At 42.4% G+C, this 25,584-nt stretch overlaps 1 protein-coding gene across 1 annotated transcript in view; it reads left to right on the top strand.

The window, feature by feature from the left end:
- MYO3B (myosin IIIB) overlaps positions 1-25,584 on the top strand; it is a 408,816-nt gene that overhangs the window by 286,766 nt on the left and 96,466 nt on the right. The window contains exons 31-32 of the mRNA XM_065880146.1: positions 6,989-7,090; positions 11,341-11,443. Coding sequence (XP_065736218.1) covers positions 6,989-7,090; positions 11,341-11,443 — 205 coding nt within the window. The remainder of the gene's footprint in view (positions 1-6,988; positions 7,091-11,340; positions 11,444-25,584) is intronic.

Consider the following 25,584-nt stretch of genomic DNA (forward strand, 5'->3'; position numbering starts at 1 on the left):
ATGTTAGAATTAAACACGCAGAGGGCAGGGTACTATTCACCTAATGCACAGAGAAGAAGCTGCAAAGCCAAAGTGTGTTTGACGTCCACTTGTGCCCGATATCATACTGACATGGCATGGAAATGCTCAAGATGAAACTTTGGTGCAGCAGTTGGCACCCCAGGACTCAAGATTAAATTTCAGAGCAAGCCCATGGATAGAACCTCTTCAGTTTGGAATCGCTTCCTCCTTTATGGACCTCATGTAGAGCTCTAGAATCTGGCTGCAAAAAGGCAGTGCCCAAAATGGTATCCTTACCACCTCAACATTGAGTGAAGCAACAACTTTATGATCAGTAATAATTGGTTAATAATGGTGTCAAAAACACACTCGAGTTGCCTTTATGTCTTTTCATGTTTTTTCACATAGAATCATAAAATGTGGTATCACGTTTTCTAACCCTTATTAGTTATTGGGCTCTATCCAAGTTACAGTAAAGAAACATTCAGGGGAAAAATTAACTGTGCTATGGCAAGAATTATCAGGCTTTTTTCCTCAAAAGACTCCTGTGTGTACAAAGGCAGATTTTGTTTCCCCCTAAATAGATGAAACAGAAGCACAGAGAGTCTACATAAGTTGTCTCCCCTTATGTGTTACGTGAGCCTAATGACTGGTATCAGAGCCCTCTTCTGAGTCTTTACCCAATGCTCTTCCTAGTAGAACATGCTCTACTAGATGGTTTCCATCTTGGGTATGGCACTTGGACATAGAGTACCAGTCAAAACTTTGGGGAGAGTTTTATATACCATCCTAAGCATGTGGACTTTGGAGTCAGAACTACTGACTTCAAATCCTGGCTATACCACCATTTGTCATATGGTTTGGGGGAAATTACTTAACTTCTGAGCCTTAGTTTCCTTAGCTATAAAGTGAGGCTTATTAAGGTCTAATTCTCAGGACTGTTGTGAAGATGATAGCAGATAATATACACAAAGCATGCTGCATGGGACCCGGCACATGGCAGATATTCAGTAAATGTTAGTTTCCTCTCTGTTCCCCCTTCCTAAGTATGAACTTAACTTGAGGGGGACAAAAAATTGTCTGTGAAATACTCTTCTATGATTAGAATAATAATGTTATAACTTCAAAAAGATGAAACTATTTCTCTCACTTTTGGAGAAGAAAAAAATAGTACCTGTCAAATCTCAAATACAGTTACAATAAAGCCTTTATAAAAGAATTTTCCAAATCTTAACTTATGTCTTGCTTATCTGACAGGGAAAAATTAAAATACAACAATAGCATGTGAAAGATTTCAGGTGGTTTTGTTTTTATCAAGAGCTACTCTCCATCACGCCGAGAGCTTGGTTCATTTGTGTGGATACATTTTTCAGTGACCTCAAAATTGTTCCGACTTAGGTGGTGTGCTCCTGACATCATTTTTCCCACTCAGGGGTTTGAGGCCCTTCTGCAACTTGTTCTGTAAAATAACAAGTCTCCTCCTCACCTCCTTCCAGAAGTCAGAAATTCTAAAATCCAGGAGTTAAACATCACCCAGACTTGCTGGCATGGAAAGCAAGTCGCCTTTCAGATGTCTGAAGAGTTGGAAGATGTTGGTGAGCCTGTCACATTTAACCCACAGTGACGGGTGATTGGCAACATAACAACTGAGCGACAGCCATTTGGCCAAGAGTTCAAACCCCAACATGAAGAGCCATTGCAGGATCACGGCTTGATTTGCTGTGGCCATGAAGTCTGAATCACCCAGCACAGAGGCAGAGGCAGAGGTGACAGCTGGTAGCCATTCTCATCAATAAAGTTGTGACGGGTGAGATGTACAAGCGACCAGAGCCTGCTCATTTCATAGACTTTGAGCCAAGTGCTTAGTGTCAAAACCAGCTATGGTCAGTGATGCAAACGATTGTGAAGGGTCCCTCGTCAACAGCAAGGCTTTCCTCACCAGACTCTCCTCCTCCACGTGGGTTAGAAAGCAATTGCATCCTGCTGTCCAGGAACAATCCAGTTTGAGGATAAGGAGGACTTATCCTTTTATTTTTTAAAAATTCTGGTGACTTTTTGCAAGTCAGATTTATTGAGGTATAATTTATACAGAGTAAAACTCAGTTTGATAAAATTGGGTGAACACATATAGTCAGGTAACCCTCTCCACAATCAAGAAAAGGAACGTTTCCAAAAGTTCCCTCATGCCCCTTCTGTCGTCCATCCCTTCCCCACCCCCAGCTTCTGGTGACCACTAATGGTTTTCCTGTCCCTGTAATTTTACATGTTCCAAAATGTCATATAAATGGAGTCATACAGTATGTAGATATTTGAGTCTGGCTTCTTTCACTTATCATAATGCTTTTGAGAGTCATCAGTGTTGTTACATTTATCAGTAGTTTGTTCTTTTTCATTGCTGAGCTGAATTCTGGTCTGTGGATGTACCACAGTTGTGTCCATTTACCAGCTAAAGGACACTTGTTTCCAGTTCCTGCGATTATGAATAAAGCTACTATAAACTTTCAGAAATGTGTCTTTTTAAGAAAAATTTAGAGGAAAGTAAATAACTTTGTTTTATAAGAAGCCAGAATGATCCTAAAGGTAAGAGTTGTTTCCTTCTTGATTAACCAATAGAAATGCTTATTTTTATAACATCTTATACTTTTTGCATGGCAATTTACAATTCATACATTCATGCAAAGGACTTCCACTAACCTTATTCCTGTAATTATCCTAGTAACCCTGAGAGGTAGGTTAGGGATTTTATCCCATTTTACAGATTGTGGCTAAGAAACCTCCCGCAATTCAGACTGCCTGACTCCCGATCTGCTGTCCTTCCCCCCAAACATTCTGAACATCCTGTCTGTAAAGAACACTGTGCTGGATGCTTTGGGGGTGGTCACAAAAACAACATAAAAATGTTGGCTTTTTTTCCCTTAAGAAGAGAGGAAGACAGTCTGATGCTCCACATCATACATCATCAGGGAAATACAAATTAAAACATTGGTGAGATACCACTGTTTACCTGTTAGAATAGCCAAAATCTGCAACACCGACAGCACCAAATGCTGGTGAGAATGTGGAGCAATAGGAACTCTCATTCATTGCTGGTGGGAGTGCAAAATGGTGCAGCCACTTTGGAAGAGAGTGTGGAGGTTTCTTATAAAACTAAACATGCTCTTACTGTATGATCCAGTAATCGTTCTTCTTGGTGTTTTCCCAAAGGAGTTGAAAACTTGTGTCCACACAGAAACCTGCACAGATTCAGACAGCTTTACTCTTAAGTGCCAAAACTTGGAAGCGACCAAGATGTCCTTCTGTAGGCGAATGGATAAACCGTGGCACATCCATACAACGGGATAGTTTTAAGCACTGAAAAAAAGTGAGCTATCAAGCCACAAAACACATGAAGTAATCTTAAATGCATATTACTAAGTGAAAGAAGCCAACTTGAAAATGATACATACTGTATGATCCCAACCGTATGACATTCTGGAAAAGGCAAAACTATGGAGACAGTAAAAAGACCAGTAGTTGTCAGGGGGTGAGGAGCTGTGGGAAGGGATGAATAGGCGGAACACAGGATTTTTAGGGCAGTGAAAATACTCTGTATGGTACCATAATGATGGATACATGTCATTATACTTTTGTCCAAACTCATAGAATGTACAGCACCAGGAGCGAGCTGTAATGTAAACTATGCAATTTGGGTAATTATGGGAACTTACGATGTGTCAGTGTAGGTTCATGGATCGTAACAAATATACACTTGATGGGGGATGTTGATGATGGGGAGACTGTGTATGTATGGGGGCAGAGGGTTAGAGGAGATCTCTGTACCTCCCCCTCAATTTTGCTGTAAACCTAAAACTGCTCTAAAAATACACACTTTTTAACAAGGGGGGACGGTCTCAGATGGAACCAAGACCAACACGCCTACCACAGGCTTGAGAGGAGTACTAAGATAGAGCCAACTAACACAGCCACAGGAGCAAATGATCTATGACGCTCACCCCCCAAGTCCTTTTTGGAAACAGGCAGAGCATAAATTATAAGAAATGAATCCAACCTGAGGCTGCTGGGAGTTGGGAGAGAAGAGAGAGGCAGTCCCTAGAAGCTAGAATGGAAGAGAAATTCCTCAGTGATGCTCCAAGATAGGCAAGAAACTGACCTCTAGGGTGAGGGAAAGCCTCCCTCCTTAGCCTCCAAGTTAGAGAAAGCAGTTCCCAGACAAGACTTTCTTTGAACTCTGTCAAAGTTTGACTGGAATAATAACTGGAATTAAGTAGTGAAGAATCAAAGTGGAAAATGCTCTCATAGGCCTAAAATTACTAGACTTGTTTTGTGTGGTGGAGATGGAGGCCAGGGTTCCTGATGCAGCTGTAGTGGGGGAAAAAAAGTGTCAATGAGATTCTATTCTTTAAGAATTAGACTTTGTGCTGCTTTTGGTGGCATTTGGTGGCAAGTTGGCCTCTTTAAATTCTGATAAGATGTCTGCTGACCAGCCATCACTCCAGCCAGAAACCACAGTGTCCTCGCGCCATTGGCCCGCAGTGGTGAGGAGGGGAAGGCTGGGCTTCTGTGCCTCATCTTTATGCGCCCTCTGCCAGGTACAGTGGGCACCTTTGCCAGGTCCGTGGTGAAGGCAGGAAAGCTTACCCAGCCTAGATCACCAACCAGGAAACCTACCCAGTGTCCCTGCTGGAAATAATGCCTGAGTCTGTCCTCTAGGTGGGTCATCAAACACCGGCCAGAGCCTCCTTCTGCAGCAGCTAATCTGTGGGACCCTTAATGGCCCAGGCATGTAAATGAAATAGTCTGAATTTTATTTCCATTTGTAAATTAAAAAATAGGACAGTGGAGGTTAATCATTTTTAAATGTTTAAATAAATGGGCTGTACCCTGTAATATTTAGGAATTCAGACTTTAGGGCAAAACTGCTTAGGTTTGAACCCTGAGTCTGCCATTCTCTAGCTGTGTGTGACTTTCTTGGGAAAATCATTTAACCTCCCTGTGCCTCAGTTTCCTCAGCTGTAAAATGGGAATAATAGTGGTCTCTGCCTTTTACAGTTCCTATGAGGATTAAATGAGTTAATTTTTATAAAGGGCTTAGGACAATGGATGGAACATCATAATTCATACATTTGTGTTTGTTAAATACAAATAATGGCCATTTCCCTAGCTCCTATTCCTAGTTTTTCTCCCACCACCCCATCCCCACCTTGCTAGCCAATTCAAGCTGAATGCACAGACTTGATCTTTTTCTCCTCTTTCTTCTAGTTAAACCTTTAACATCCATCAGCTCCCCCTTCTCATATTATTGTAGTTTCCTAGGGCTACAAATTACCACAAACTTTGTAGTTTAAAACAATGGAAATTTATTCTCTCACAGTTCAGGAGACTAGAAACCCAGAATCAAGGTGTCACTGAGATTGGTTTCCACTGGAGACTCTGAGGGAGAATCCTTGCCATACCCCTCTCCCAGCTCCTTCTGGGTCCTAGCAATCCTTGGCATCCCTTGGCTTGTTAGGCCCATCACTTCACTCTCAGCTTCTGTTGTCACATGCATTCTCCCTGTGTCTTTCTGTGTCTTCACATGGCCTTCTTATAAGGATACTAATCGCTGGATTTAAGACCCACCTTAATCCAGTAGGGCCTCGTTTTAAACTAATTACATCTGCAAAGACCCTATTTCCAAGTAAGGTCACACATGCTGAGGTTCCAGGTAGATATCTCTTTTTATTCTCACTCTCTGTGTCAGAATGCAAGCTCCATGAGGGTAGGGACTGTGCGTGCCTCCTTAAGTATAGTCTGAGTTAGCCGGCATTAGTTAACACGGGAATGTTTACTGGGCCTCCTTAAAGGAATGGAGAGACATGGCTGGATGGGAGAGCAATGCTTGAAGCAGGAGAGCCATCCAGAAAGAGGGAGAGAGACGGCATGAAAGAAACCACATCTGAGGAAATAAAAAAGGAGAAAGATCAGAGATCCCAAATATTCTAATATGGCGTATCTAGAAGCACTGTCAGCAGAGCTAGAAACAGCCAGAGTTAGGAGGAGGTGCAGACGAGAGAGAAAACAGGGTCTAGATCACAGGCCAGGGAGAAGGGAGACGGGACAGAGTTAGGTTGATGCCTAAGGGAAGAGCCCAAAGACGGTCTCCTCTGTGGAGAGGAGGCCCCACTGGCAGGATGGTTTCTTCTAAAGCCAAGGGATCCAGTTGGAAAGGACCTGGTCTCTCCAGATACTTGAGGTGGTCTGAGATGTTGGGACATCTTCAACCCATTGTGACCCTGAGGGTCGTGGAGCATGGAAGAAGACATGGGACAGCCGGGAACATCCCTTTAGCACCGTTACACCCAAGCCATCAGCTGTCTTGGTAGAGAAGTATTTAGGTGTTCATCAACGCGAAGTAAGCTAAACTGGATGATGAAAAGCTGCAGTGGTGACATTCCTTGACTAAGAATTGTGTGTAGCCTGTTTTTTCCATAGCAGAGTAATTGACCACTGACCCACAAAGGTCAGTGAACAGGACTGCATGACAAAAGAGGCCTGCCCTAGAGCAGATGTTTGGAGGAAAGTAGGAGACCTGTCTCTCTTTTTACTCTCAGGTGGAAACTGAAAGGCAACAAGAAAGCCATCCAGTTGTCAAACCAAGAGCCCTGGCCTAGTACACGCATGACCTCTATTTGTCTCCCAGCTCCCTATTTGACTAACGCAATCAGTGAGACAGAGAGGTTACCCAACCTACCCAGTGTCTCCAAGCTAGTAGGGAGTCCAGCCAAGACAGTTACTAATTCTCCTGTTCCCTGTAGTTGTGCCCTTTCACAACCACACTGTATTAAATCTTCAAAGTAACACTAAACCCATGGGTGAGATTCATCACCTCAGAGCCTCAAACCATAAGAAAAGTGTGGGTTTCCCTAGCCATACTGTATCTCCCACTTTGGTAATTCGTCTAGGTGTAGGGCATAACCTAGAGAAGATTCTGTTTTGTTTCATTCCACAGGGAGCCCTTCAGACCAAAGCTGTGATCTACACCCCACCGTTGCAGGGGGCACCAGGGGAACTGCCCAGGTTCAAGACTGCAGTCAGCCCGGCAACCACAAAGGTGAGGTCATTAGAGGCTTGGGATGGGTGTCCTGTATTTGTGGACACTCCAGAGAAGATTCCAGAGCTGGAAATGATCACCTGATATGGACCCTCTGTCGGGCATTCTTTTTTTCCTACAGGTGACAGCTGATTAAATTCAGGGGCAGCCTTGCAGGGGACTCTGCAAGGTGATTTCACAGAAGGGGAGAGAGAAGACAGAGATAAGCTCAAGCCCTCCCTCCACAGCTGTCCTGGGTGCCCAGTTACCTGTTCACTGGGGAAACTGGTCTAGTTGCAGCTCTCTGTACCAGCTGTCTCCCTTCCACCCATCCTCTTAGAGCGGACGCTGACATGTTTCTCTCTGATTTACCTTAAGACCTTCTGAAAGTTTAGCTTCTCAGGAAGATCTTTCTATGGTCCTGACACTGGAACATATTGAGAACATTCATGGGGGGAAGGAACACTGTGGTCAAGAAGTTAAAACTTGGGTATCTGGTCTAAGCCTTCCCTTAATTACCGTCATTGTAAAATGAGAGAATTGGACTAAATCAGTGGTTTTCAAACATTTAAAAAATATTAGAATCCTCCCATTTTTCAGTTTGAAGTCCCCTGGACTTCCGCTTGAAGAAGCAGCTACGATTTTTAAAAATATAACCTTTAATGCTAATGCTAGCATTGTATGGGAAGAGAAGCTGAGTTGCCCTGGATTTCATGGTAGAGTTTGTGGTTAGTTTCTCCGCCAGGCCCAGTAACGAGGCTCTGGGCGCTTCCAGCTCCTTTGGAATCTGCTGCCCAGCCTAGGTTTCAAGAAAATACACAAATGGAGCTTTACCTGCGGGCAAGGAGGTTAGGGTGTGGGAAAAAAAGGAAAGGGAGAGCCCCAGGAGCAGCAGTGTTTCTTGAACTTGAGGAGACATGGAGGTGGAGACAGTGAGACACTTTTCATTTTCATAAAAGGATGTCTAGCTGTTACAGACCTGCTGTCTAGACCCTTTCTCCCTAGCAGAAGTCAGAAATAGGAGTCTTCCTGTTGCAATCAGCACGCAGGTATGTTTTGTTTGGCCAGACACAGAGTTTTTGTTTTGTTTTTTTACAAAAACATTGAACCCGAATGTCTTCAGATGGGGTGTACGTCCTCTGGCTCACCACAAACCCCACTACTCCCCATCCTCTGCCTGACACTACACATATTTGTGTTACCTGAGTGACCCCAAAGGCATTTTGAGTTTGCAACACCTGCTATGTTGTTTTCTTTCTTTCTTTTTTTTTCCTCCTGATGGTCAAATGCTTTTTCATCTTATTTCAAAATGGTCCAGTGGAGAATTGGCTCAATTTTCCTGGGAAATATGAATGGCTGTAGAGTTCAGCCTGATTTTGGAAGGATTCAACTCCTCCAGAGAAGTCCCTCCCAGTATTTCTTTATTCCACTTAACCAGAATACTTAAGGATGCTTCCCTGAAGACAGGAGACCCATGTCTGGAGGAGCCTCTGTGGTCACACCTGCACATACCTCATGTCTGATATTTTGTGAACTATTGAAGTTCATCATTTAGTTTTCTCAGCCATGTCATTGGTCTAATTCCTTTAACCTGATCTACTCACTTAGAATGAATCACCCTATTTTACTCTACTGTTTTTCCCCATAGCTCCATTTCTCCAGTCTCCTTGTTTAACAGTTAATTTGCCAGAGAGATGCCAGGTGATTCCAACTGTCACCAGACATATTTAACAATATTTGACAATTTAGGATTTTGCTTTGAACTCAATGGTTTGACAACCTCCTTCTTACTTTTTATTCATTAAAAGAAAAACTTTTAAAATTGAGGTAAAATTGACCTACAACATTATGTTTGTGTCAGGTGTACAACATAATGGTTACTTCCTTCTTATTTAAGTTTATCTCTTTACTCTGACCCAAATCCTTACCCCTGCTCTTCTGGCAGAGCTGGGAGATGGAGGGGCAGACTTCATCTAAGCTTTAATAAGAATATTCTGTAAGTTTCTGTTTGGTTTTTAAACTTCAAATAACTCTAAAAAATCAATATTTTGATGACTGAAGTGCAAGTGAATAAGAAACAAGGAATGAGTTTTCCCTTTAATTACACGAATAGAAACTCTATGGGTTGTTACTGGAAACCCAGGCAAAGTAACTGGGGGCATTTTGCTAAGCTCCAAATAAAGGTGTTACTGCCTTCTCTCTTCCTGGTAGTGGAAAGGGCACCTTCCTAAGGAGAGCCCCAAACCAAAAGGGGTTGGTGGTCTTTCCTAGCTTTGCTTGTGCTTCTTCTTCTCCGAATTGCTCCTTTTCATACTGAGGATCTCAAAATAGGTGCAGACAATAGCACCCTCAACTTCCCACGTGGCAAGACCATCTAGGGCTTGATCAGTGAGTGGTAGGTAGCCCTTGGAGCTGCTGAACTGGGCCAGAGAACAAGGTTAAAAATGAGTTGTGTTGATTTTCCTTCTTAATAAGGAAACAGATATTTGTGCCCCTGAAGTGGGCTTCTCTCTTTTTTTTTTTTTTATGTCAGTTCTTGATTTTATCTGCTTAGCACAGTATTACAAGTGAGCTTGGGCCAAACAATGTTTTAGAATCTCCGGGAGAGGAAACCCGCCTGGTCCTCTAACCAGAGGACTTTATCTATCAAGAGAAGGCAGGGGGGGCAGGGGTGGGGATCAGCTCATGAAATTCTAAAAGGCTGTTTTTCTTGATTTCTCCTTTTTTTCCCCCTTCTTTTAATATTGTTGTTTCACTGTTTGGTCATAATGTTTGTGTGTGTGTGTATAATAATAAAAATGTAATAATGTTCCATATAAAATTTTCTCTTTATCCCTTTGGTGTTTATAGCAATAGTACTAACAACAACAGATGGTCTTATCTACCACTGATAGCAAAAAAGCATTACATTTCTTCTACACAAGAGATAAATATGCCTAAGGAACTAAACCAATAATGTAGAATCAGAGCATACTCTTTCCAGAATAGACGACACAAAAAACAGTTGATTTCCGTATTTCTTTTTCTGTACTCTATTTTTGTTGTGTTATATGTTTCATCATCATAACATCAACCTTTTATATTTTATGCACCTTCCACAATATGTCACAATTGGTAAATTTACAGATTATCTTCATTGGTTGTATTTTGGTTTGGATGTTTCTAGACGATCTGAAATAAGGATAGCAAATAAGTGTAGAGTTTCTTTACAACCCTGAAGGATTGGTAGTGACTACATGGAACTATGGTTCTCAGCCTTGGCCACACTTTAAAATTATCTAGAGAGCTTTTAAAAAATGATGCCAACCCCACACCAGATCAGTTTCAGAATCTCTGGGAGTTGGGTTCAGGCATATTTAAAATCTTCCTGGGTGATTCTAATGTACAGCTAGGATTAAGAATTGTTGATCTGGAGCAGTGTCTCCCAAACTTCAACATGGATCCTGATTACCTCAAGGGCTTGTTAAAAACACATATTGCCAGTTTCCACCCCTGGACTTTCTGGTTCACTTAGGTCAGGGATGGGACCCAAGAATTTGCATTTCTAACAAGTCTCTAGGCGATGTTGATGCTTCATGAGATGTGTTCTCAATTAGCCGTGATGATGTGGGGTCCATACTTTGAGAACCACTGATGTGTAACGTTGTGTTAGAAAGGAACTTGAAGCCGAATGAAAGTTCGAGAGAGGGGGGCCATGATTAGTCAGTCATGGCTGCCATGGTCACAGGAAGGAGGAAGTGTATTTGTGACCCCCGACTCTTGAGAAACTCACCAGTAAGCTGTCCTCAATCACAATACAGAACTGAGTTCCTCCTGGAATGATTCCCTAGTTACCGTAATCCTAGCCATGTTGTGACAGTGTTTCTCGACCACTGTCCTCATCAGCGGGCAGCCCTGCCCAGCCCAGCCGGGAATGGAGGCTGGTCTCCTAACTCTGTCTAGCACTGCACCATTCCAGCTACTGCGTGCTGCTGCCTTCACCATCTACCTCACCTTGGGGCTTCCAACCTGCCCACTCTTTATATCTGTTGTCAAAGAGAGGTAGCTTGTTTTCCTATAGATGAGTCATTTTATCCAATTTGCTGGCTGGGACCGAGTACTGAGCAAGGCCTGTAATCACAGAACAGGTCAGTTTTGATGAGGTGTCCTAGACAAAGGCTCAGAAAGTCAGAGAGCAGCATGAGGACGGGGAGAGAGGTGCGGCAGAGAGTAAACCCTGCCTACTTCTGAGTTTATCCTTAGTCTCTAAGTACTCATTTGCTTTCTCTCAGTTCTGAGGGGCTCTGTCGATCGTAAAAGCAGTCCACAAGCAGAATCCAGCAATGGCCATGCAGAGACTTCAAGCAACTCTCCTGCTATCGTTGAGAAAGATCGGTGAGTCTTATCCATAAGATTTCATTCCAATGGTTAATGAAACAACAGTATTTCTTACACTGTGTTCTTTTGGTGAGTTGGAGAGAGTGGAGCCAAAAAGTGTTGCCCATCAGATTCTTCCATGTCAGAGGTTATTACTCTGTGGGCAAAAGTCTTTGTCCCACAGGGCAACCTGACTACAACCCTCTCTTGTGGGTTCTCCTCATGGTGAAACCTGTACTTGGCCTCATTAGGTTAAAGCAGTGGTTCTCAACTGGGGGCAGTTTTGCCCCTCTCCCCCTCTCCTTCTGGGGACATGTCTGGTTGTCACAACTTTTTGCAGAGGGGCTTGTGCTAAGGGCATCTAGTGGGTAGAGGCCAGGGATGCTGCTATACGTCCTACAGTACATAGGACAGGCTTCCACAGCAAAGAATTGCCTAGCCTAAAAAGGCAGTAGGCCTGAGGTTAAACAAAACTGTGAGCTTAAGCTAATACAAAAAGGGTGTATCATTTTTATTACAAGTTTACTCCAGGATTTTGGAGACATAAGCAGGCCATTAGAAAGTTCTTCGCATATTTTCACCTGGAAAAAGAGGTGGCCTTGATTTGTAACTTTTAAAAATAATTCTTAATTTTTTGAGACATCTTATTAATATTTTTGAAACTTGACAAATTCAATTCTCAGTCCTTCACTAGTGGTCTCAAACTGCTCGAGCTGCTTTCAAAGTAGACTAAAGTTGTCTCTCGGTAGCCATGGGCATGGGTTCCAGGAGCCCCCATGGACACCAAAACTTGCAGATGCTCAAGTCCCTTATATATAAAATGTCACTGTAGAGTCTGCCCTCCATATCCATGGGTTTCCCAACAGCAAATTCAACCAACCTTGGATGTGCGTGAAACCCACGCATATGGAGGGCAGATTGTCCTTTCCTAAATAGTCAGAATAGCTTATTTAAGGGTACTTGATGAAATAGTATAGACCTAACATCTCATATTAGAATAACAAAGTTTAGAATTTCCGTTGCAGCAGAAAGACCACTGAACTTGGCAGGTGGAAGACTTGGGTTCTGGTCCTAAAGCTAGCATTTCCCAGTTCTTTGATCTTGGGCACGTCAGTGAACCAGTTTGGGAAATGGCTTCAGCCCCAGCCTGACTGCTGTCAACCTCAGCTGATGACTGACTTTACTCAGAATATCAGGACAGTGCTGTGAGCAACACGCACTTCCCTTCCTTCCACCTTAGAATCGCTGCTTCTGTTCAGCTGTCCTTTCTTCCTTTGCTCCCATCTCAAAAGACCGTAGGTTCCCTCCCTGGCTCACCCCTCTGTGGTGTCCCTGCCCTCCAGGCCCTGCCATCATCAGGTAGCCCAGCCCCTCCTGCCACATCTTCTCTTTCTGCTGCCTCTTCCCCTTTTGCTGATTCCTCTCCCCATTCTAACAAAAACCTGCCCTTGGCCCTGTCGCTCCCTCTTCTTATTTGACCATCAGACTTCCTCATAGTGACATCCAGCTCAGTTGCCTCATTCCCTCACCAACCCCTCCCTCCCTAAACCTGAAATACGATCTGTGCCCTCACCACATCCCTCAAACAATCCTTGGGAAGCTCAGCTCCCAGTCACAGGAGGCTCATATTCATCACGCTTTACAGCTCTCAGTGCCATGTGCTGTGCTTTCCTTGGACCAGACTCTTCCATGTGTTTCTACAGCACCGCGGTCCTCAGCTTCTTTCTCCAAGATGTACTCCATCTTTATCCTTCTTCTCTTCCACCCACCTTGAAATGTATACAGTTCCCTAAATCCTTGACTGTCTTCTTTCTCTACTTCTCCCTTGGGTGATATCCTCTCTCACTAGTGTATTCTGGTGCCAACTCTCAGATGAGTGAGTGTGATTATCAGATCTCTGTTCTGAGCTCCACACTCCTACACCCACCTCCTGTTGCCCATGATTTCCTGATCCACATTCCAGAGCCTCAATAGAAAAGTCCACCAAGCACCTCCTCCGGCTCACCTGACCTTGCCACTTCTGTCGGTGCTCTCTTGTGACCTGGTCTTCAAACCTGGTGCTCATTTTTGATCCCTACCTCTCACTTAACCCCATTCCAGTCACTTTCTTATCATCCTTCCCTGGCCCAGGCCTACGTCTATCTCTGTCTCTCCACTCACTCCTCTTTACAGACCAGCTCTCATTTCTGACACCTGATCAATTGTCCTAAAGCTACTCTGACTTTTCAAAGAACATTAATGGCTTCCCATTTTAGACCAAAAGAGGTTCAGACTCCTCAGTCTGCTATTGCAAGCCCCTCCCTGTCTCGCTCCAATTTGTCCTCCAGACTCACCTCCTGTATGACCCTATATGCACCCTCTGGCTACCTGGAGTCAGACTTCATATTGTTCCTACCAGTGTACCTACTTCTGTTCTCTCTTCCCACTCCTTTCTGTTCAGTTCTTACCTATTTCATCAAGATACATCATCGTATCCCTTTCTTCCACAGAGACCTTAATTCTCTCTAACACTCCTTGAACCGTCACAGTCCATTTATAACAGTACTACCCAACGTGCTGGTTCACAACAAAATAATGAGCTGTGTCCAAATGTAAATCAATCCACTGCTTTCTTCATCAAGAAAGTTTTGTCACCAACCCCCCCAAACACACACACACACACACACACACACACACGTAATTTCAGCCAAATGAAACAAGATACCTGGTAATGAATTGAATTGATTTGCATTCTGGTGCTAGCCCTTCCGACATTGTGAGTGGTAACGTTCACAGACTGTGTCCTCAGACCACACTTCGGTGTATCACTCTCTATGGCTCTTCCTGTTTTTGCCTGGTGTTGTGGTTGACCATGTGCTAGCAGGTCAGCTTCTCAAGGGTGAGGGCTGAGTCTTCATTCTTCCTATTTCCAGTACATGCAGTGGGTCTCAATGAGTTAGTCAAGCTGACTTCCAAGACCACTCTTCAGAATTCAGATTTTTATGAGAGAAATGTTCTTCCTCCTCAATCTTTAAGTGGTGGTGGCAACAACAGGATCCAGAATAACGCATCAGATAGTGTTTCAGGACATCCCTGCCCCAGGGGGCTGGGGGCTCATTTTTCCCGCTGTGTTTGATAGTCACCTCAATGCCCTGTGGATGGATCAAGTCAGGGATTGAAAAGAAGGAAATCTTGGGGGGCGGGGGGTGGGCAGGCAAAGCATAATGAGAAGAGAACTGGGTCATGCCAGTGGTGATGCTGTCAGCGGCAAGTAACAGAACTCAATAGATGCAAGGATCCCTCAGGATAAGAGGTCCAAAGAGAGAAGTTCCAGTGCTGGGTTGGCCACTCAGGGATGTGGACACAGGCTCCTTCCATCTCTTTGCTCTGCTATCTCAGCACGTCAGTGATAGCCCCACTTTGGGGCACAAGGTGGCTGAAGCAGTGTGCTAAGTATCACTTGTTCACATAGCATTGTCTAAAGCAGGAAAGAAGAGATGGATGTAAAGGGGCCTCTCCTCAGGAATCTCTCTCTTGTTAGGAGGGAGACCTTTCCCAGAAGTCCCCAGGACATTCCCATCCCATCTCATCAGCCAGAATTTGCAGAGGTGGCTCCACAGGGGAGCTGCAAGGGAGGCTGGGAAAGTGAGCATTTTCAGCGTCTGCAAGAGAAAGTGCTCAAAGAATAAAGGGGTTGGAGAAGCAACCAGCAAAGTTTTCCAGAAGATTCCTGAAGGGGTAGTGATAGGAGCAGATAAGTACTGGGGAATGATGGAGGGAAGGCAAAATCAGAGGAAGAGTTTATAAGGAAGACCCAGACATGACAAGAAATACCGTGAGGATAGTATGACAGGGATGTGTTGAGGTCACCCAACATTTATGGCGATGGCAAGTCTTTCCCACAATTATCTCACATAACTCACACACGGATCTTTTGGGTGGTGTTCTTGATGAGTAAACTGAACATGGGGAAGGCTAATCAAGTAGCTCCCAAATGCTGGACCAGAGATGAGTGCTGGGTTAGAGGCATCAGATTTACCTACTCCTGCCCCAGTCAGCTAGCATGGGGGTCACCCAGTGTCACAGAGAGTAAATGGCAGGTCTGGGGTTTGAATCTGGATCTTCTGTCTCCAAAAATAATAACAACTAATATTTGGTATTTGTTAACAACTTCCTGGGCACTATGCTAAGTGTTTCACATGTATGATTCTTTTTAATCCTCACAACAACCCTATGGGAGAAGTGCATATTATATTGGATTGGCCAAAAAGTTTGTTCAGGTTTTTCAGTAAGATGTTACCCAGTATAATTTCTGACATTTAGAGAGTACAAGGAACTTGCCATTGTCACCTAGTCAGTAAAGTGACAGAGTAAAGATTTGAACACAGGTCTTCTAACTCCAGGGCCCACACTTATAACCAGCACATCCTGCTGCCTCTCTAGGGTTCCAAATGCCTCGGCCAGGGCTTTTTCTATTCTATGTTCTCTATAACTGTCATTGCAGCAAAACCATTTTTTTTTTCCTTTATTTTTTATACAGCAGGTTCTTATTAGTTATCTATTTTATACATATTAGTGTATACATGTCAATCCCAATCTCCCAATTCATCCCACCACAACCACCACCCCCTGCCCACCACTTTCCCCCCTTGGTGTCCATACATTTGTTCCCTACATCTGTGTCTCTATTTCTGCCTTGCAAACCAGTTCATCTGTACATTTTTCTAGATTCCACATATATGCGTCAATATACAATATTTGTTTTTCTCTTTCTGACTTACTTCACTCTGTATGACTGTCTCTGTGTTCATCCACGTCTCTACAAATGACCCAATTTCGTTCCTTTTCGTGGCTGAGTAGTATTCCATTGTATATATGTACCCATCTTAAATCACAGCCAGCTAAGGAGTAAACTCTGATCAGCATCAAACTCTTACCCTGTGATTGGTGGAGAAGATTCCAGCACCAAATCTTGGGAGAAAGCCACTGGCCTCATGGGAAAGGTGTTCCCATGGGTGCATGGTGGGGCAGGGCTCACTTGGCTGGGGAGCAGGAAGCCTCACGTTGCAAGTCGAAGTCAGTGGTTGGCCTGGTGCTTCTCTGCTCCACTTCCTGTGTGAGCCCGTAACTGTGTACAGTGAATGACAGAATGGAAGTAGTCTTTTATGTTGGGGGGCCTTTGTTCCCTTGATGGTAATCCTCCATTTTAATGCTGATAAGTACAATAGTGAGGATTACGCCCCTTAGCCCCTAATTTAATTTGGCCTGCATATGGCAAAGCTCTCACAAGGCTTTTATTTGACATTCTTTAGCACAGCTAGCCTGTTGTTGTGTGAAAAGAAGCCCCTATGAGGGAGGCAGGAGATTGATCCTACTGGTGCAGATGTTTTTACCCAGCAGTTTTAACACACCCCCAGAGAAGCTGCTTCATCCTGGGCCACTTCAATGAGGATTCAGACTCAGAGAGATCGGAACCTTCGTGACTCAGGCAGCTCAAGGGGAGCTGGCACCTCCCAGGAGGGGAAAATGAGCACATATTTCTCCCGTGTGTCATCCTTGCGGCCCCAGGGCTTGGAGCCAGTCAGGCTGACCTCAGAATTGATGAGCCAGAGAAACAGCCTCTCTATTAGGGCCGACTGTGGGCCAGATTTTCCTGTGGGCTGTGAAGTACAGATTGCCACATATCTTGACAGACTGTGTGGTGGGTCATTGTAGAAATCCGTGGCAGTGCTAAGAAGATTCAACAAAACAAAACTTTTCTTTCCATATCAGTATCCGGAGGAGGTTTCCTCTCCCACCCTTCAATTCCCATGCTAATTTTTCCTTCCACTTTCATTTCACTCCCTCAGGGGGCTAGTGCCCTCCAGCAAATTTCCCACCCCTGTGACCAAGTTAGTGCACTAAAGCATTAGAGGACCCCCTATGGCACCAGAGGGGAAAGGGCAGCAGGTGTAAGAGGAGGTAGGGGTGGTGGCCTTCTTTCATGAGATGCCTATGATGCTATGTGTTACCTTCTTCTGGTAGAAAATCAGGTGACAGACCTGGGTTTGAATCTTAGTTTAACTGTTTACAAGCTATGAGACTTGGGCAAGTTCCTTCATCTTTCTGACAGCAGTATCCTAGGCTGGAAAAAGGGAACAGTTGTAAAGATTAGATATAATCTTACCTCAAGAAACAAGAAAAATCTCAAATAAACGACCTAACCTTACACCTAAAACAACTAGAGAAAGAAGAACAAACAAAACCCAGACTTAGTAGAAGGAAAGAAATCATAAAGATCAGAGCAGAAATAAATGAAATAGAGGCAAAGAATACAATAGCAAAGATCAATGAAACTAAAAGCTGGTTCTTTGAGAAGATAAACAAAATTGATAAACCTTTAGCCAGACTTATCAAGAAAAAAAGGGAGAGGACTCAAATCAATAAAATTAGAAATGAAAAAGGAAAAGTTACAATGGACACCATAGAAATACAAAGGATCATAAAAGACTACTGCAAGCAGCCTACACACCAATAAAATGGACAACCTAGAGGAAATGGACAAACTCCTAGAAAGGTACAACCTTCCAAGACTGAACCAGGAAGAAATAGAAAATATGAACAGACCGATCACAAGTAATGAAATTGAAAGTATGATTAAAAAACTCCCAACAAACAAAAGTCCAGGACCAGATGGCTTCACAGGTGAGTTCTATCAAACATTTAGAGAAGAGTTAACACCTACCCTTCTGAAACGCTTCCAAAAAATTGCGGAGGGAGGAATACTCCCAAGCTCATTCTATGAGGCCACCATCACCCTGATACCAAAATCAGAAAAAGATAGCACACAAAAAAAGAAAACTACAGACCAATATCACTGACGAACATAGATGCAAAACGCCTGAACAAAATACTAGCAAACAGAATCCAACAGCACATTAAAAGGATCATACACCCTGATGAAGTGGGGTTTATCCCAGAGAGGCAGGGATCCTTCAATTTATGCAAATCAATCAATGTGATACACCACATTAACAAATTGAAGAATAAAAACAGTGTGATCATCTCAGTAGATGCAGAAAAAGCTTTTGACAGAATTCAACACCCATTTATGATAAAAACTCTCCAGAAAGTGGGCTTAGAGGGAACCTACCTCAACATAATAAAGGCCATACATGACAAACCTACAGCTAACATCATACTCAATGGGACAAGCTGAAAGCATTTCCTCTAAGGTCAGAAACAAGACAAGCATGTCCACTGTCACCACTTCTATTCAACATAGTTTTGGAAGTCCTAGCTGCAGCTATCAGAGAAGAAAAAGAAATAAAAGGAATACAAATTGGAAAAGAAGACGTAAGGCTGTCACTGTTTGTGGATGACATGACACCATACGTAGAAAATCCTAAAGATACTACCAGAAAACTACTGGAGCTCATCAATGAATTTGGTAAAGTAGCAGGATACAAAATTAATACACAGAAATCTCTTGCATTCCTATACACTAACAATGAAAGATCAGAAAGAGAGATTAAGGAAACAATCCCATTTACCATCACATCAGAAAGAATAAAATATCTAGGAATAAACCTACCTAAGGAAGCAAAAGACCTGTACTCAGAAAACTGTAAGATATTGATGAAAGAAATTAAAGATGACACAAACAGAAGGAGAGGTATACCATGTTCTTGGATTGGAGGAATCAATATTGTGAAAATGACTGTACTACCCAAAGCAATCTACAGACTCAGTGCAATCCCTATCAAATTACCAATGGCATTTTTCACGGAATTAGAACAAAATTTTTAAAAATTTGTTCGGAAACACAAGAGACCCCAAATAGCCAAAGTAACCTTGAGAAAGAAGAATGGAGCTGGAGGAATCAGGCTCCCTGACTTCAGACAATACTAAAAAGCTACAATAATCAAGACAGTATGGTATTGGCACAAAAACAGAAATATAGATCAGTGGTACAGGATAGAAAGTTCAGAGATAAACCCACACACCTATGGTCACATAATCTGTGACAAAGGAGGCAAGAATATACAATGGAGAAAAGACAGTCTCTTCCACACACGTAGAGAGTGGACTTAAGGACATGGGGAGGGGGAAGGGTAAGCTGGGACGAAGTGAGAGAGTGGCATTGACATATATACACTACCAAATGTAAAAGAGATAGCTAGTGGGAAGCAACCGCATAGCGCAGGGAGATCAGCTCGGTGCTTTGTGACCACCTAGAAGGGTGGGATAGGGAGGGTGGGAGGGAGATGCAAGAGGGAGGGGATATGGGGATATAAGTATACGTATAGCTGATTCACTTTGTTATACAGCAGAAACTAACACAACAACGTAAAGCAATTATACTCCAATAAAAATGTTAAAAAAAAAAAGACAGTCTCTTCAATAAGTGGTGCTGGGAAAACTGGACAGCAACATGTAAAAGAATGAAATTAGAGCACTCCCTAACACCATACACAAAAATAAACTCAAAATGGATTAAAGACCTAAATGTAAGGCCAGACACTATAAAACTCTTAGAGGAAAACATAGGCAGAACACTCGTTGACATAAATCACAGTGATATTTTTTGATCCACCACCTAGAATAATGAAAATAAAAACAAAAGTAAACAAATGGGACCTCATGAAACTTAAAAGCTCTTGCACAGCAAGGGAAACCATAAACAAAACGAAAAGACAACCCTCAGAATGGGAGAAAATATTTGCAAATGAAACAACAAAGGATTAATCTCCAAAATATACAAGCAGCTTATGCAGCTCAATATCAAAAAAACAAACAACCCAATCAAAAAATGGGTGGAAGATCTAAATAGACATTTCTCCAAAGAAGGCACACATATGGCCAAAAAACACATGAAAAGATGCTGAACATCACTAATTACTAGAGAAACGCAAATCAAAACTACAATGAGGTATCACCTCACACCAGTCAGAATGGCCATCATCAAAAAATCTACAAGTAGTAAATGCTAGAGAAGGTGTGGAGAAAAGGGAACCCTCTTACACTGTTGGTGGGAATGTAAATTGATACAGCCACTATGGAGAGCAGTATGGAGGTTCCTTAAAAAACTAAAAACAGAACTACCATATGACCCAGCAATCCCACTACTGGGCATATACCCCGAAAAAACCATAATTCAAAAAGACACTTGCACCCCAAAGTTCATTGCAGCACTATTTACAATAGCCAGGACACAGAAGCAACCTAAATGTCCATCAGCAGAGGAATGGATAAAGAAGATGTGGTATTAAAAAAAAAAAAAAAAGAAGAAGAAGATGTGGTATATATACACAATGGAATATTACCCAGCCAAGAAAAGGATCAATATAATGCCATTTGCAGTGACATGGATGGACCTAGAGATGGTCATACAGAGTGAAGTAAGTCAGAGAAAGACTAATATCACTTATATGTGGAATCTAGAAAAATGGTACAGATGAACTTATTTGCAAAGCAGAGATAGAGTCACAGATGTAGAAAACAAACTTATGGTTACCAAGGGGGGAAAGGTGGGGGTGGGATGAATTGGGAGATTGGGATTGACATATATACACTAGTATATATGAAATAGGTAACTAATGAGAACCTACTGTGTAGCACAGGGAACTCTACTCAGTGCTCTGTGGTGACCTAGATGGGAAGGGAATCTAAGAAAGAGTGGATATATGTATATGTATAGCAGATTCACTTTGCTTTAAGCAGAAACTAACACAACATTGTAAAGCAACTATACTCCAATATCATTTAATTTTTTAAAAATGAGAAAAAATTTTTTAAAAATCAGTTATCTGAGATAAGAGCTTAAAAAAAGATTAGATATAATCTATGCAAAGGAACTAGCACAGTTCTAGACATAACAAATGCCAAATTAAAGATGATGGCAAGTTGTTGGTCATGGTAATAGAAGTAGTAGTAATAATAGTAGCGATAGTAGTATTTAAAAGGTTCCTGTAAAGCTATCCTGATATAAAGAGTCAAGACCCCTCTGGTTTAGCTCTAGAGCTGTGGACTAAAATAAACACTGAGGATTCCAACGCTTTAGAACAATACTTACTCTCAGCTTTAAACTGAGAGCCAAATTTTATTTTCCTGTATTCCTGGCTCTTATCTCAGGGATAAGTCTGAGATTGACTTTGGGCCCAAGACTCACCCTTGTCAATATGGCCAGGTTTCACTGGCAACACTGTCAAATGATAACTTTCAGAGCTTCCTTGATTGTTCGAGCCTTCTTAGAGTTTGAAATATTAATTGGTCACTTTATTTTCAAAACCTTTTTGAAGCCAGAAACCTTATCACCAGCTGAAAGGAGCTTTAACGAAACATCTGTTTTGAATTATATTTTTCCTTGTGGATTTGCTTATGGCTATACATAAATATTTATCTGGACTGTTTGAATAAACCTTAAATCATCAGTGATCCTTATGCAAAGGACTCTTTTAGAAGGACCGTGGATGTCCAGAATGTCAGAAATTAGAGTGTTCTTTATAGGACCAGATTCCAAGGGCCAGAGGCCTTTTAAAATATTTGGAGGTGTTTGGTGGTTTTCAACATCTTTTGTTTTCCTATTTCTGTATATCTGTTAATGCTGTTCCTTCTAAATAGAAATCCCTTGCCAGTTCTTTCTTTACCTGTTGACGTTTAACCATCCTTCAAGGTCTCACCCGTGTGGCACCTCCTGCAGGGCCTTGAAGCAGACTAGTGCCAAAAGAAGAGCAGCCCAGGTGGCAGAATAGAGTGGGCCCTGGCCCCGAGGCAGGATGTATGTGGTGGGGGGCATTCTGGGGAGGGTGAGATGTCCGGTGGGATAACGACTGAGGATGGGGTGGAAGTGGTGTGATGCAGGGAGAACTGCTATAGGGAATAAGGTTGATGGGAGCCAGGATTTGGGAAGCCTTAAAAGCTGCATGAATGTTTTGGACTTTATTCTGTAAGCCAAGAGATACACACCCACAGTCACTGGGTAGAATATGGTCTGCAGACATTTAATTTGGCCTGAACAATAGTTTTGAAATTCTCAATTAGTTTCCAACATATAAAAATAGAAATATTTCATATAACAATTCAGATTTCTGATGGCTCCTGAAAAGTTGGAGTATCTAGCAGCAGTCTCTTAGAACTGAAGAGAGGCTGTTTTCCGTCGATACCAACCCACTGGCCTGCTGAATTCATGGCCTGACCCCACCAGCATCTGAGTCTGATTCCTGCCCTGTGTGTACAGGGGCTCCATGCAGGTAGAAAAAACAGTTTAGGCTGCAGACTCTGGAGCCAAATTTCTTCTCTTCTAGGCCCAGGTCTGTGTCCAACTAGCTAAATGACCTTGGGCAAGTTAAGCATATTTCTAACACTGGTATTTACCTTATACGGCGGTTGTGAGAATAAGCCATAGTAAAATTTTAGAGAACTATCTAGCATGTAGTAAGTACACAAAAAATGTTAGCTGTTATTACTATATTCTACACAACATAGAAAACTCCAGGGCTTAAACTACCTGTCACATATTTCTGTATGACTCACCAAATCTAGAATCTAGAATCTTTGGCCATTATAGGCATAAAATAAAAGTAATTAATGAATGGATGAATGAATATGTGCTCTTGAATTTTTATTTCAGTTGGGTCCAAAACTGAATTTTATTACCTTGTCCTCAAGACATGCTTCCTATTTATCTTGGGTTTGACTTGAACACAATAATTAATTTTTGATAAGGTGGGAAGCTGGCTTTCTCAGAACTCCAACAGTGTTAACAAAATAAGTGAAGGGGGATGCTATTAATACTGTGTAGTTTTTCTGTAATGGATCTGCTTTCCTAAGTCAAAAATAAGCCTGCCCCAAGTTTGGGAAGATGTTTAATTATGTATTTTCTTTAAAAGTTCAGTTATTGGCAGGTAGCTGTCTATGGTTAATTCCTTAACTTAAAGGTCAGTTGCCAGGAATCGGCACATAGTGAACTTAAGCAGAAATGATGTTAGGACGCATGTTTGACTTGGGTTCTGTGGCGACCTCCACCCCTACATGAGATCCCTACTTCAAGGCACTGATTTTGTGTCTGGTGCCTCAAAGATGGAGCATGTCCAGAAACGATTTGGACAGTCTGTCAGACGGGTTTCCAGTATGTCCAACACATCTCATACATAGCTGAGGTTTCTATACCACTCCACCAAGGTCTTTAACGTGATCACCTGTGGACAGACTTTTGTGCTTATGTTAGTCTGTCCCTAAACACGTTTGCTATCAGCAAATGATGATGACATCAGCAAATGATGGCTTGAGCTCTGCGAAGTTGACCTGCAGGGTTGGATTCACTTTCTCTCTGGAAAGCTTGCACATTTACAGAGAACTTGGGTCCAGCAACATTTACTTTTATTTGGAGAAACATCATCTAAAACTGAATGATATAGTCTAAAAAACTGCTTTCTAACTTTGTACTGTAAATGTCAAGCAGTTCTCTTATTTATAAAAAGTGAATTTTTAGTATGCTAATGCCTCTGCTTTTTCTAAAGTAATCTCAACCTCTCTTTAGCTCTCTCCCTTTCCTTCTGTCTTTCCTTGTTTCTCTCTCTCTCTTTCTTCATCTCTCTCCTTATAGAATTAATACCTCTATCTCTAAAGTTCTGCTTTCCAATCTAAAGGACAATTTCCAGTAATGACAAAATCGGACAAATTCTTCTGACCATTTTGCCATCCCTTGTTCCCTTCCTACGTTACTCTTTTTGTGAGTGTAGGAAATTCTAGAAATTCAGCACATCTCTGGTATCTACTGTGCTTGTATCCTCATCAAGACCTTTGCTATATTCAAGCTCAGAATGAATTTTTGACTAAAATACCTTTTCATTTTGAGGCTATTTTGAAAGGAAAGAAACTTGAGAAAAGAAAACTTGATCAAGTTGAAAATATTGCAGGAAACAATATTTGTGTAAAAAATGAATTCTGTACGAAAGCACTTCATTATGAACACTTAAAGAAACTGAGACTATAATCCTTCAGGTTGAAAGAAAATTAACTTTGCACATGTCCATAGCCTCTTTAACTTTATTTCATTTTCTTCTCTGGGTTAGAAGGAAAAAATATTAGTGTTTCAGTTCCAAGTGTATTTTGTGAACTAAACAGCAGTTTGCTCCTACCTGTAGGACACAAATATGCCAGCATATTTCCCATTAGCTCCGGTCGCTTTAAATTCAGAAGGAACCTGAATGAGTGTTTGCCACAGAAGCTGTTGACAGTGGTAATGCCACACTCTCTGTGTGCATCTTAGTAACTTCTCAGACTTGTCTCCTTGATGAGTAGACATAACAGGAGGAGAGTTGAGTTTTTTCTTTTCATCTGAATGGTGTAGGTCAGGGAGACAGAGAGGAATAGAGAGCTCTGGTGAAACAGAGCTCTAGCAACTGCTGTGATTGGGAAATTAGATAATAAACAGTCCCTGATACCAAGATTCTAATGGCCTAAGATCAACACAGTCTGGAGACGCAGGCAGGAGTGGCCTTCCGCGCTCTGGCCCAGACCCTCCCTGGAGAGCTCTTTGTGTCAACAAGAACAGCCAGCGCTCCTGGCCGGCTCCCAGCACTCAGAATGGGGCTATCATTTTTGTTTGCTTTGCAAATATCTTAATGGGAAGTGGTTCAACACCACCTATGGGTTAATCTGAGGGGTTCTGCTTGGCAGCTGTCAGCTCTGAGAACCACATGGCCGTTCTCCGGTGGAGGGAGTCGGGCTGACTGTTAACTGCCCAGCGCCAGGTTGAGGCATCTTCTTATTGGATTTACTGACTGGCAGGAAGCACCTTGTTGTCTTTTATTTTTAGTTTGTTCCTCCTGGGAGGGTAAGGGTGTTATTCTCAGATTCAGTTGTGCTTTTCCCTCTAGGGCAGGATGGTTGTTTGAATTAGTTTCACTAGCATGCACCATATTTCTTTCACCCAAGCTCATTCGCATAGAATCTGAAATGTGATAATAAAAGTGGTGGTGTGGTGCTGATAGAGGTTCTGGTATTGTTGCAGGAAGAAGGATCTAGTATGTTAGCCTGTGGGGGCGGGCTCCACAGCACTGTCTTCACCTGGGATCTCCATAGATGAATAGATACTTAATTTCTTAAGAATCCTTGCTCTACTGTTCCCTCAGTTTTCTCTTCTCTGCCTGAATTTGGCTTTCACTTGTCTTGACCCATGGGAATGCCTCCCTGGG

Source organism: Phocoena phocoena, chromosome 7 (assembly GCF_963924675.1).
Source record: "Phocoena phocoena chromosome 7, mPhoPho1.1, whole genome shotgun sequence".
In the NCBI taxonomy this organism is placed as follows: domain Eukaryota; kingdom Metazoa; phylum Chordata; class Mammalia; order Artiodactyla; family Phocoenidae; genus Phocoena; species Phocoena phocoena.